The sequence below is a fragment of the Hipposideros armiger genome, unplaced genomic scaffold (assembly GCF_001890085.2).
Source record: "Hipposideros armiger isolate ML-2016 unplaced genomic scaffold, ASM189008v1 scaffold_141, whole genome shotgun sequence".
Lineage (NCBI taxonomy): Eukaryota > Metazoa > Chordata > Mammalia > Chiroptera > Hipposideridae > Hipposideros > Hipposideros armiger.
Genome location: NW_017731491.1, coordinates 2,396,034 through 2,409,706, shown reverse-complemented (window position 1 = coordinate 2,409,706; position 13,673 = coordinate 2,396,034). Strand labels below are relative to the sequence as shown.

The following is a 13,673-nucleotide window of genomic DNA, read 5'->3' as shown; positions in this document are numbered from 1 at the left end:
CCCCGGTTCGGATCCCACATATGAGGGCCAGTGACACTGCCCTCTGCAGCTAAGATGCTGAACAACAGCTCAACCTGGAGCTGGGCTGCCGTGAGTCACCAGCAACGGCGTAGGCTGTAGCCCCTGCTGCAGTGGGTTGCCATGGGCTACCATGTGTAAACAGCAGCCAGCATGAGAAGCCAGCAGCCGCAGTGAGTGGCCATCCAGAAGCTGGTGACTGATCTGCCTCGCCTGGGAAGAGCGCAATGATGGTGCCAACTTGGGCCAGTGAAGCAACGTCCTCCACAACTAGACTGAAGAACAAAACGACAGCAACTTGTCTGTTCCCCTTCCCCCAATTCCCCAGCTCTGTTCCCATTCCCCCAATTTCCCAATAAAATTAAAAAAAAAACTTTAAAAAATAAATAAATAAATAAATAAATAAACCCAGAGAAGTGTCTGAGGAAACTAAAAGATATTTTTATAACTTGGTCAAGAAGTAATGCATTACGCTATGACATTACAATGGCTACGATGTCACTAGGCGATAGATAGGAATTTTTCAGCTCTATTATAATCTTATGGGACCACTGTTGTATTGAGTTGTTGGAAAAGTCATGTCACATTTTCCCAACGAAAAACATAGAAAAAATAAGTCATGACTTTTCTGACAACCCAATATATGTGCTCCACTATTGACTGAAACGCGGTGTATGACTGTATTTACATTATCGTTTTACTCTCAAAATTATTTCTACCTATCCACCAATCATTGATAAATATGCACTGAGAGATATCTGGAATAATGCTCACTAAATGATAACATGGTTATTTCTGGGTTGTATAAATTTTGGATAATTTTTTCCTTCTTTGTACCCTTTTCTGTATTGCTTGAATACATTATGCTATGTATCAATTTTATTAAAATAATCATATTTTCTAAAAAGAATTGAACACACCTACAATATATATAAATATATATATGAATATATACAGATATATTCAAAGAAACACTGGTAAAAATTTTTCAATAGTGAAATGCTGTATATATATAATTTAAATGTTAACTAAATTATGGTAAATTCATATAATGGCATACTAAGTAATATGTGACAGAGGTATACCTAGTGACATGTAAAAATGATCATTATAAAGTTAAAAGAGGGTATTATAAAACCATATATATTATGAAGTTTTTCAAAAGGAAATATATATTCGTAAGTGTTTATATTCATAGAAAAAATCTGGAAGGATACATAACAAAATGTTAATAATAATTATTTCTACGTAGCGGGCGGGATTAGTTATTTCTCTTTCTGTTTATGTGAGTTTTATAACTTATGCATATATTATTTGTATAATAAAAGTTGTTTTACAAAACATAGCAACAAGGACACAAAATTCTATCAGGGTGAAGAGACCACTACATGATATAGAGAAATAAATGTTAACCAAAAATTCTATACCCAGTTAAACTACTTTAACTGACAGTCAAATATAGACATTTTTGGATGACAGATTTTTACCATTTGCAAACTCTCCCTACACAAGCTGCTAAAATATGTTCTGGAAAATGGAAGCTGAACTATAAAAGAAGGAGTGTGATCAATGAGGCAAAGGTGAGCTAATAACCTATGGGTAAATCTAAATAAGCACTGACTATGTAAGAGAATATACTAAGTAGAGGGACTAAAAACAAAGTTGAGCCAAAACACTGAACACAGATAATTTTAAGACCTTTGTTTTATTTGGGAAAATGATAAAAATATTAACCCATTTTAGCATACTTGCTAACTCAAATATGGATTTTTTTTTAATGTGTAAGAGTAACCATAAAGAAAACATAAATAGAATGTATAACTTACAAACCAGTAGAGGGAAAAAAGAGAATTAAGAAACTCAATCAATCCAAGGCAGGAAAAGAGAAAAAAGTAAAGCAGGAACACAGTAAAACACAAAATTTGGGAGGGGGAAGGGGGGGAATCAATAATTAGGCAGAATAAACTCACTAATTAAATATCAAATTGAATTTTAAAACATACTGTTTATGAAAGGCATCTAAAATTAATAACACAAAGGTTGAAAGTTAGAAGAATAAAGACATAGCAAACAAATAGAAATCAAAAAAGTTATTTGGAAATGTACAGACAATGATGTAATATATATTGATACATCCTTATTAAGATGGGAATTCTTGCCATATTTGCTCCTCATGTGTTTTGTAATTGAAAATTAAAATCTTGTGAAAAACATGGAATATAAAGTAACTCCCCAACAAAAAACCCCATATTTTAGCAGTGTTACCCATGAGTGAATAACAGTTCTGTTCACCGTTGTATCTCTAGCATATAACATCTGTAGTTACTCAACATTCTCTATACTGGCTGGATAAAGTATTTACTATGAAAGATTCAAAAATGCAAAAAAGGGGCAGCATTACAGCATTAATTATACATTTTTTGCTCTAATAAGTAACCCCTGTTTATTAAGATACTTTGAGAGAAAATCATAAAAACAGTGTTTCTAAAGAGATTAGAAATAAGAAGAGTTCTGCATTCTGCTTTAATTCCCTGCTCTGAAATTTCCAATTTGTTTCCATATTTCTCTCCCTTTGGTGCCATATTTTAGCCACCTGAGTTCAGAATTCAATAGCTATAAATTCTAAGCTGAAAGTTCACCGTTGCCTTTTGGATTCCTAATTGAATTCTGGCTTCCAAAGAACTATTCAAAAATCAGTCCCCACTTACAACACAATAAAACAAACAACAAAAAAAACCACACCACATACCTTCCATCTTTCAGCGTGTTAACAATAAATCGGTTAATCTGGCAAATACAGTTGCTAGACAATTGTTCGCTTTCAACGAGAGCGTTTAACTGTGTTGCCAACATGAAAGCTGAAAAGCAGAGATTATTTTAGTCTCCAAAATATTTCAGTCATGACAATCTAACAGTTGATCACACCTGTACTAGCAAAGACAAATAATGCCTTAAATATATTCCTGAAATTAAAACTAGTCAGACTCTGCATAGTGAAAAATTTGCTGTGCGTTAATTAAACATCTGCTGCTACTCTGAAACCTATGTATTTCTTAAAGTGTCCAAAATCATTTTTTCCGTTTCATGACAAAGACTAAAAATTCTTTTCTAGGTCCTTCACATCGTGACTAGAGATAGCAAGCATATATTCTGCAAATTCTCTCCTTTCTCCCCTGTAAAGCTTCCAACACAGAAATAAAACCCCATAAAGGCAAGTATAAGACAGCTAACCCATCATATTCACTAAATGTCAATATCATCCTAAGGGAAATTAATCAAGAAAAACACAAAGCACCAGTTAGAGAAAATTAATTAAGCCAAGTGGCAGCCTTCCACTAGATCCAGTGTATTGTTGGGATGCTCTCTGCCAGCTGCAATCCTGTCTGAGTGAACTGCATAGTCAAGCAAATGCAGACTTCTGGAATGCCCCAAATTATTGCAACACAAGTGTTGGGTGTGCTTTTATTATTTAAATACAAATTCCCAGGTTTATACATCATACTTACAGGATAGAGTGTTCAACCCATCACTCATAAGCAGTCGATAACGGGGTGGACTATTCCCTGTAGTAATGGGACGGATGTTCTAGAACAGAAAACTTGATTCATTAGCCAGATTGTCTGCCCAATCCCCAAGGATGAGACACCCTAAGTGGCAGGAGAGTGGGCTTGCCATTAGCTCAACACAAACCGAACTGCTTGCCCATTCTCTTGACACCTCCAAAATCCAAGTAAAAGAAAATTAGATTTGACGATTCTTCTACCAACCTCTCTCCACTAACATTAAGAAACACATATAAAAGAGAATAAAATGAGTTGCCAATACTCTTGTGTTCTCTCTCCCCTAACTTGAATTTGGTTGAAAATCAATTCTAAAAAAATATATATAACAAGGTACCTAATATATGCAAGGTACCATTGTAGGAAACATGCTGAGAATACAAAATGAAAAAAAAAAGTCCTTGCCCTGAAGGGGCTTACAATTAGGGTAGAGATGGAGGCAGAGAGACAGAAGAGAAGTGTGCATATAATGAATGACATGGAGGCAGAGCTGAGACATTTATCCCAACCTGAAGGAAATCAGAGGCAGCATTAAGCGAAATATGTAAACAAGGCCTTGAGATGAAATAAGCCTTAAGATGACTGGCAGCTATTTTGACAGTAACAGGGAGACCATCAGGCCTACGGACTCAGAATCTGCAGGTATGATCCATGATTCTGCTTTTGTTGATATTTTAAATTCCCACCTAAATTTGAGAACCTCTTGAATGATACAGTTAATGAAGAATTTTAAGCAGACTAGTTCATTTTAGGTAGATCTCTCTAGAGGCCATCCATAAGGCAGATTTGAGCAAGATAAACCTCAGGGCAGGAAGACAAGTAAGGAGGCTGTAGAAATGATGTGTAGCACTACAGCATCCATTAACTGCGGAACAAACAGAGGCAAAGCCTCAAATCTGAACCTCCAAAGGCCTACCTCTGGCTAACCTGATCTATTTTTTAAAAAGCCCAGTTCCTTTCTCAGGGTTACAACATGGACTGGCCTATTTTTTGTGTGTGATGATGGAGAGAATTTCCCTAAAGTGAACAAATATTTATGTCCTTCATCACATGTACTTTATCATTACACATAAATTTGAAAACTGCTTGACATAAAATACATATAGGTACTTACAATGACTTGGAGGATGGGTTTTATAGATGTGTCTCCCTGTTGCATTATGGCCTAAAAGAGTAAAAACAGATTCTTATAAGATATGCCCTCAACTCAGGATTAAAATTTGACATATTTGTACAGTTTAGCATTTGGAATAAACTACAGGTAACATTGTTAAAAGAGTCTTTTTGGAGCTTATCATTTGAAAATCTAGTTTTATTACTCTACAAATTATAAAAATATAAAAGATACATACTTACCAACAAGGAAACACTACATCTAAAATAATGGCATCACATACGGTACTCAACAGCACAATAATTTCGCTATTATTATTACATTATTAAATTCCCTATATATATTAAAGTGCCCATTAATAGGAAATTAGATAAATAAGTAAATACGACAAATCCTTAAAACAGAATATTATTCAGGCTTAAAGAGAAGATGTTTATATAATAATGGTTGCCTCTTGTGAGAGGAACTGGGTGAGTGGGGGACACATGTGCGAGGCAGACTTTGCACTGCATCCTCTTTTGTACCTTTTAAATTTTAAATCTTTACTCTATTAACAATTATAAAAATAATTTCTAAAGAAAAGCAGAAGAACTATCAACCAGGTTTTTAAAAGCCATCATTTAAAGGTAAACATCAGAAAAATCAACAGTAGTTAAAACTGGTTGCCTGACCTGCTTCTCGACTCAGGCTGAAATAAATAATAACAGACAAGCTCTTCCAACCATAACTAAAAAACTGGACAAAAAATAGATAAACTGTTTTCAAATACTGGACAACAAGTGAGCAAGACTGAGATCCCTGAAGGGAGACAAATGAGGTGAGCCCTACAATGGTCGTGGCTTTCTGTACTTTCTGGACCATAGTGCAGGGAAGGGAACCCAAGAACACGGCAGCCCTGTTGAGCACAGATCAGGGTTCAGGGAGGTGAGTTTGCTGGATTTCGTGGATTCAGAGTACCAGAGAGGAGGGAGCTACACAGAGAAGCTTCAATAATCTACACAGGGCTTCCCTTGAGTCTTTGGCTGAATTCTAAGTTGTGCATATACAAAATGAGACTCCAAGGCCAGGCAGAGTAAGTATTAAGAAATCTATAAGCTGAAGATGATGGAGTAGATAAACACTGTGCCTGTGTCCTTCTGTGAACACATTAAAATTACAACTAAATTACAGAGCAATCAACCTGGAGAATCACCTGAAGTCTAGCCGAACAGAAGTCCTATAACTAAAAGTATAAAGAGGCAGCCACATAGAGACTGGGAGAAGAGGCAGATACGTCAATGGGCCCAAAAACTCCGTGTGGCAGTTGAGAATCAGGAGGGATATTTCAGCCACGAAGGTTCCCCACAAAGGAGCGAGGGACCCCAGCTGCATACCAGGCTCCCCAGCCGGGAGTGCTGGTTCTGGAAAGAAGAGCCCCCACAACATCTGGCTGTGAAAAACAGTGGGTATTTCAAACATCCAGGGTGGACGGAAGGCTGAGGGAAACCCAGACATCCTCTTAAATGGCCCATGCACAGACTCGCTCGTAGGCATCCCCCTGGGCTCCGGTGGAGGGATGGTGACTCGAGGTGTTGGAGGCATACAGGGAGGGGGCAGACTGAGGTGTATGGCTTCGAGGAGAGGGCTGAAGGAGTCACCATTTTTCCTGTGAGGGGTCGTCCTCCCATGAGGCTGAGGGGTATAGATGCCATCTTTCCTGTGTTGGGCCCTCCCCCACGCAACCAAATCTGAATGTCATTGGTCTGGGGAGCTCCACTGGGACCCCACCCCACCTAACTTCTCCAACACTTGAGGCACTTTCTCTGCCCGCATTGCACTCTTTCTTGGAAAACTATCAGAGTCTGGCAGGCCCCAGGAGGGCGGCAACTGGCCTCAGTGTGCCCTGAGACTTTTGCTGAGTAGTTACAAGCTCAGAAGTGGCACCAAACCAGAATTTACATTAGCCTGGTGACCACCACTCTTCCCACTCTAGTGACTCTGAGACCCTACTTCACTTAACTTGCATACCGTACAAGGCTCTATCAGTGGCTAAACTTTAAGGGAACCAGCAGGCCTCGAGGTGTCCTGGCTTTTTGAGGAGCTACCCCAGGCCCAGTACTGGTGGCAACTGTCCTTGGTTCTCAGCGTGTCCTCTCCCATGTGCCTCCAACTTTAGCACAGGCAGCAAACAACCATGGATAGCTTTGTAACTCCTACTAGGTAGTCCCCAGCCGATCATAGGCAGTGGGTGACCTGGGCCTGCACTGGAGCCCCTCACAAGAGGCCCTAGAACCACCACACCTGGAGGTTGGCTTCAGGCCACAGAAGAGCACCACCCAATTAGCCCTACAAGTGGCACACACAAAGGGCGGTCTCAACAGGCACCAGAGCTCGCCGGGATGAATCCTACTCAGTGGGGTAAGCCCCCCACACAGCAGCTCTTGACAACAAGGTTGCAGGTTTGACTCCCTCATGGGATGGTGGGCTGCGCACCTCCCCTTCCCTGCCCCACTACGACCCCTGCAACTAGACTGAAAGTGGGACTGGACATGGAGCTGAGCTTGCACCCTCCACAACTAAGATTGAAGGACAACAACTTGACTTGGAACTGATGGATCCTGGAAAAACACAATGTTCTCCTTCCCCAATTCCCCAACACTGTTCCCTTCCCCAATTCCCCAATAAAATCTTAAAAAAAAAAGAGAGAGCTATAAGCTGAAAAATTACTGGAGTTCACACAGGCTATAATATATTTGTGCTCCAACCAGCCAGAGTGGAGAGAACTCAATAAACACATGGTGCATTCAGTAGAAACCCCAGAAAAGGCCATGGTTTAAAACAGGATTAACTAGATTCAAAGTAAAATCTACTCTAGACCCACTCCAGTATCAAAGATATCAGCTTATCTACAATTAAGTCTGCCAGAACAGCTCAATATTCTTTAAAGAAATAAACATAATCTAGACACTGAATAATGTAATATTCATAATGTCCACTATCTAGTAAAAAATTCTAGACAAAATATTATATGAAGGAAGACATAAGCTAAAGATGCATGCTACAACCTTGAAGCAGTTCTCATATTGCAATCTGAGGACCCAAGACCTTGTCAGGGGGTCCATAAATTCAAAACTATCTTCATCATAATAAATAAGATACTGCCCTTCTTACTCTCATTCACTCAATGCAACAAAAAATTGCCTGAAGGACTAATAAAACCTTCTGCCATTAACACTGATGAATGTCTGCTGGATCAAAAGTCAGCAAAAGAAATCACAGCAGTGCCACTTTCCAATGATAGAGCAACTTGCTGACTTAAAGAACAAGATGCATCATGAAGATTGAGTTAACATCTCTTCTGCAGAATTCTACTTTTGCCTTACAAATAGATAAATCTATAGACTGTGGCTAGACTTGCTGGTTTGCTTGTAGTCATCTGGGAGCAGCACCAAATAATCATCTAGTAAGATCCTCTTTCATGTGAATGTTTGAGAATAAACAAATTATACTGACCTATTCAAAGTGTTGAATGCCCTTTTGAAACTCATGGTTTATCCTGGACATTTGTACTAATGGTGCAAAGCAGTGGTAGGTAAAACTACTGGTGCCTTAGCACAATTACTGGAGTCATTGTATTCTTCTGCCTTGAACTCATGATGGGGGGAGGAGTTTCACTAAAGAATTGTCCTGATGAAGTGGTATAATTATCTATTACATTAAATCTTAACCCTTGAGTACCAAAAAAACAAATTTAATATTCTATGTAACAATATGGAAGTATGCAAAAAGTACTCCTGTTACATACTGAAGTATGGGTATCATCCTGAGTAAAAGCACTTGTGCAATTGTTTGAGTTGAATGAGCATATTTTTCATGGAACATCATTTTTACTTGAAAGGACAACTGACAAACTATAGCTATTCAGACTTGGGAATTTTACTAAGTGAGCCTATTTTTGAGGAAAACGATTAACACTATTTGTTGCCAGCAAGTTTTCTAGTAAAACCCAGAAGTTTTGAAAACTTACATTCACCACTATGAGAGCTTTACAGCTTCCCAATACTTACAGACGTTTCTGATTAAGTTAGAAATGATATTAATAAACATGAATTTTTGTTCTGAATGAAATATGTCAACATTTGGAATCTACATAATGCAACAAACCAATATTTTCAAAATGACCAATACATAATGTTACAAATAATGCAAGCTAAAAGATACATTCAAAATATAAAATAGTCCAATTCCACATTTCAAATCACTTTTAAGAAACTACCATTTGGTAAGTTTTGATTGATGTATTAAAGAAAAACTGTTTTTTCCATTCTAAACACTTTCTGACATCAAATGTGTGGGTTTTCCACATGAAGCAATTCTCTGTGGACACCAACTGGGTGTCCTATAAGTCAATTCAATTCTGACACTAACTGCCCGGAGTTAGTACAGACCCCACAAGGGCTCAGTCCCACAAGACTGCCCCAAGACCACTTCAAACACTCTCAAACAGTGGGTCCCCAGGTTATCAATTCTGTTCAACTTGCCTACAAATTGAAGGTTCCCATAACCCCCTTCTCAAAATCCCAGAACTCAGGGAAACACTTTACTTACTCTACCGGTTCATTATAAAAGATATTATAAAAAATACAAATGAACAGTCAGATGAAGAGGTATATAACACAAGGTCTGGAAGGGTTCCAAGCACAGGAGATTGTCCCTGTGGAGTTTGGTGTGTGCTACTCTCCTGGCATGTGGTTGCATCATCCACATAAAAACCCTATTGTTTAGGGTTTTTATGAAGGCTCCATTAGTAGGTATGATCAATTAAATCATTGACTGCTGTTGATGAATTCAATCTACAGCCTAGGGAAAGAGGGGTGGCACGGGGTTAGGGGGTGGGAGGATGTAGGTCTGAAAGTTCCAACCCTCTAAGCACATGCTTGGTTCCCCTGGCAACCAGCCCCAATAGGAAGCTATCTTGAGGTCCACCAAAAGTCACCTCATTAATATACACTCAAGTATGGCTGAAAGGGGCTTATTATGAACAAAAGATGCTCCTCCCATCCACATTACTCAGGAAATTCCAAGGGTTTTAGGAGCTCTGTGCCAGGAACCAAAGACCAAATATATATTATATCAGAGTGTCAAAAACAAACAAACAAAAGCCTGAAAATGCTATTAAAATACTCCTCCTTTTCCCAACTGCATATATGAATGAGATTTCCTTCATGTAGCTGAACCAAAACAACATAGTATATGAATGCAGAAGATATGAAAATCTAGCTGTCATGTATTCTAAGCCAGATTCTAAAGCATTGTGAAAAAATGTAAAACAATTTCACTTTTCTATGTCTTGAAATATATAGCTGTTTTTCATAAAACATGTTATTTGTTAACAGATAAGTTTATTACTTTAAATGAATATATATACTATATAATACATATATTATATAATATATATATTAGATTTTATTGGGAAATTGGGGGAGGGGAACAGTTTTGGGGAATTGGGGAGGGGGACCAGCCAAGTTGTTGTTCTTCAATCTTCCTTGTGGAGGGCGCCAGTTGCCATCTGGCTTGCCATTGGCAGCTCATGGCCTCTAAGCTCAAGGTGCTGTGTTCAATCTTAGTTGTGGGTAGGCGTAGCCACCATCCCATGCGGGAGTCGAGCCCAGCAGCCTTGTTGTTAAGAGCACGCACTCTGTCCATTGAGCCACCCGCGGGGCAGCTCAGCTCAATGTGCCGAGCTCAGTCTTAGCCCACCATGGAACAGGTGTTGTTACACCAGCTGAGCCATCTTACCACCTGTTGGCCGCTCAGCTTGGGGCGCAGCATCACTGGCCCTTGTGGGAATGGAACCGGCAACCCTGTTGCTCAGAGTTCACGTTCTTAAGCCAACTCTTAACCAACTGAGCCACTGGGCTGGCCCTAAATGAATATTTTTAAGTGATCTGTTATAATTTCAAATGTGTTAAGGTACATATAACCCATTAAAACAAAAGCTCTTGGGAGGTGGCTCAATGATTTTTCAAGAGTATAAAGGCATAACACTACTGTGTTATGGAGCGAATGTTTGACCCCCCACCCCACCCCCGCAATTCATCTGTTGAAGCCCTAATCCCCAGTGTGCTGGGATTAGGAGGTGGGGCCTTTGGTGGAGGTAATTAGGTTTAGTAGAGGTCATGAGGATGGAGCCCCCACAATGGGATGAGTGCCCTTATAGAAGAAGAGTGACGAGAACTCTGTCTCTCCCCACACAAAGAAGAGGTCATGTGAGCACATGAGATGGCAGCTGAAAGCCAAGAAGAAAGCCCTCAAACAGAACTGAATCTGCTGGCACCTCGATCTTGGATTTCCCAGCCTCTAAAATTGTGAGAAATAAATTTAAAGCATAAAAATACTCAATCCAAAAGTCTGGAAAAGCTAACAACAACAAAGAACAGATGAGACAAGAAAACAAGTAGCAAAATGAAAAACTTAAACCCAAACATATAATTATATTAATTGTAAATGTAAATGGTTCAAGTATTCCAATTAAGGGGCAGAAATTGTCATAACGAATAAGATCAAATTATTTGTTGTCTACATGAAATGCACTTCAAATATAAAAAGACAGATAGGTTAAAAGTAAAACACTGAAGAAAAGATGTATCATTAATAGCAGGCAAAGTAGATTTCAGGACAAGGAATATCACCAAGGATAAAAAAGCACATTTCATAATAACAGGGTTGATTTGTGAAGGAGATACAACAACGATAAAAATGTGTGCACCCTAAAAATGGAAAGAAAAAAAAATGTGTGCACCTAAAAAGAATTTCAAGTGCCGGCCAAGTGGCTCAGTTGGTTAAGAGTGCGAGTTCTGGGCAACAGGGTCGCCGGTTTGATTCCCACACAGGCCAGTGAGCTACGCCCGAGCTGAGCTGATGCTGAGCTGCCAACAGGCGGCAGGATGGCTCAGCTGGTGAGAGTATGTGCTCCTAACAACAAGGTTGCCAGGTCAAATCCCACATGGGATAGTGGGCTGCGCCACCCCCCCTCCCGCAACTAACATTGAGCATGGCACCTTGAGCTGAGCTGCCCTGAGCTGCCGACGGGCGGCAACTAGACTTGGAGCTGAGCTAGTGGCACCCTCCACAACTAAGACTGAAGGACAACTTGGCTGTTCCCCTTTCCCAATTCCCCAATACTGTTCCCCTCCTTGAACTCCCCAATAAAATCTTAAAAAAAAAAAAATTTCCAAAATACATGAGGCAAAACCTGACAGAATTAAAAGGAGAAATATACAAATCCACCATTATCATTAATAGTTTCGACATCTGTCTCTCAATAATCGATAGGGCAAATAGACAAAATAATCAGAAAGAACATAGACTTGGGCCAGCTGAGTGGAGCGTTGGTTAAGAGCTGGCTTGGGACGCCAGCTCTGAGCAGCAGGGCCCGGTTCAGATCCCACATGAGGGGCAGTGACGCTGCGCCCTCTACAGCTAAGATGGTGAACAACAGCTCGACCTGGAGCTGGGCTGCCATGAGTCGCCAGCAACAGCGTAGGCTGCAGCCCCTGCTGCAGTGGGCTGCCATAAGCTACCTGTGTGGCCGGCAGCCGGTGTGAGCGGCCCGGCAGCTGGTGTGAGCTGCCAAGAGCCACTGTGAGCGGCCGTCCATTTGCGTTAATGCACTTGCTGTTATATGTAATTGTATTCACCTGTGCCTATAATTACAACCTCCTGCCATCCAGCTCCTTTAACTATAAAAGCAGCCAATGAACTGCTACCCTTCAGATATTCTTAATGAGTAGAAATTAGTTGATGAAATGTTTCTTTAACAATCTGCAAAATCTTTGCATACTGCATGTATCGCCTTTCATAACATACTTTTGAAACATATGCTGGTTCTGGGGAAGCAATAGGTTCTGAAGGGACAGGAAGAGGGTCCGATGTTTCTAAATTTCGTAGGTTCAGGTTCACCCAATTGTAGAAGCTTATCAAGAGCTAATTTTGCTGCACTGGATCTAGACTCCTTTTTATTTTATACCAGTCCAGTCTTGTATTGCATACTATCACTACAGCACAAAAAGCAAAATATGGTCCCAATAACATTACCTGTTTCCTTAAGGTAAAGCTGAACCCACTGCTCTTGTGCAAACTGGTGCAAGGCTGACACAGTATTTCTCTCTCCACGTTTGTATTTTATTATGGTTCTGGAAAATTACCTGTCACTTGTATAACCTTCGATGCCATATTCGACAGGCTGTAACTTTCCGAGGAATGTGTGGTGGGTGTAGTTACTGTGTGGGCCGATGGCTGAACTGACAGGTTCTTTTTCAGCATCTGAGCAAAGCTAGGGACTCAGGAGCCCTGAAACCAGTCATGTTGGCAGACATTTTCTGACCAAAATCGGCCTTCCTGCCCTGTAGGCCGGACCCCACGGCAGGCTGTAGGCCGAGGGGCTCGCCGGCCAATACTGTTGCTTCAGAATACACATTCTTTTTAGTACACCTGGAACATTTTCATTAAGACAATACACGTGCTGGGCAATAAAACAAGGCTCAGTAAATGTTAAAAGAGTGAATTCGTACAGAGTACATTATCTGACAACACTGGAATTAAACTAGATATCAATATTAATATATGTAGGAAACCTCCAAATACTTGAAGTTAAACAACAAAGTTCTAAATAACCCATCTGCTGAAAAAAATATTACAAGAGAAATTAGAAAGTATTGAGTGAAAATGAAAATACAATCTATCTAAATGTATGATATGTAGCTAGAATAATGCTTAGAGAAAAAATTATAGCGTTAAATGCTTATATTCAATTATCTAAGCTTCCACCATAAGAAGCCAGAAAAAGAACAAACTAAATCCAAGTATGCAGGAGGGAAATAACAAAAGAGCAAAAATCAATGAAATAGGGCCGGCCGAGTGGCGCGATGGTTAAGAACTCGCTTGGGATGCCAGAGGGCCCCGGTTCGGATCCCACATATGAGGGCCAGTGACACTGCCCT

The 13,673-nt window shown here is 39.9% G+C and overlaps 1 protein-coding gene across 1 annotated transcript in view; it reads right to left on the bottom strand.

Moving 5' to 3' along the window:
• Positions 1–13,673, bottom strand: part of RPA1 (replication protein A1) — a 61,485-nt gene that overhangs the window by 44,889 nt on the left and 2,923 nt on the right. The window contains exons 2-4 of the mRNA XM_019650551.1: positions 4,693–4,743; positions 3,525–3,603; positions 2,768–2,876 (exon numbers count right to left, since the gene is read on the bottom strand). Of these exons, the coding sequence (XP_019506096.1) occupies positions 2,768–2,876; positions 3,525–3,603; positions 4,693–4,743 (239 nt within the window). The remainder of the gene's footprint in view (positions 1–2,767; positions 2,877–3,524; positions 3,604–4,692; positions 4,744–13,673) is intronic.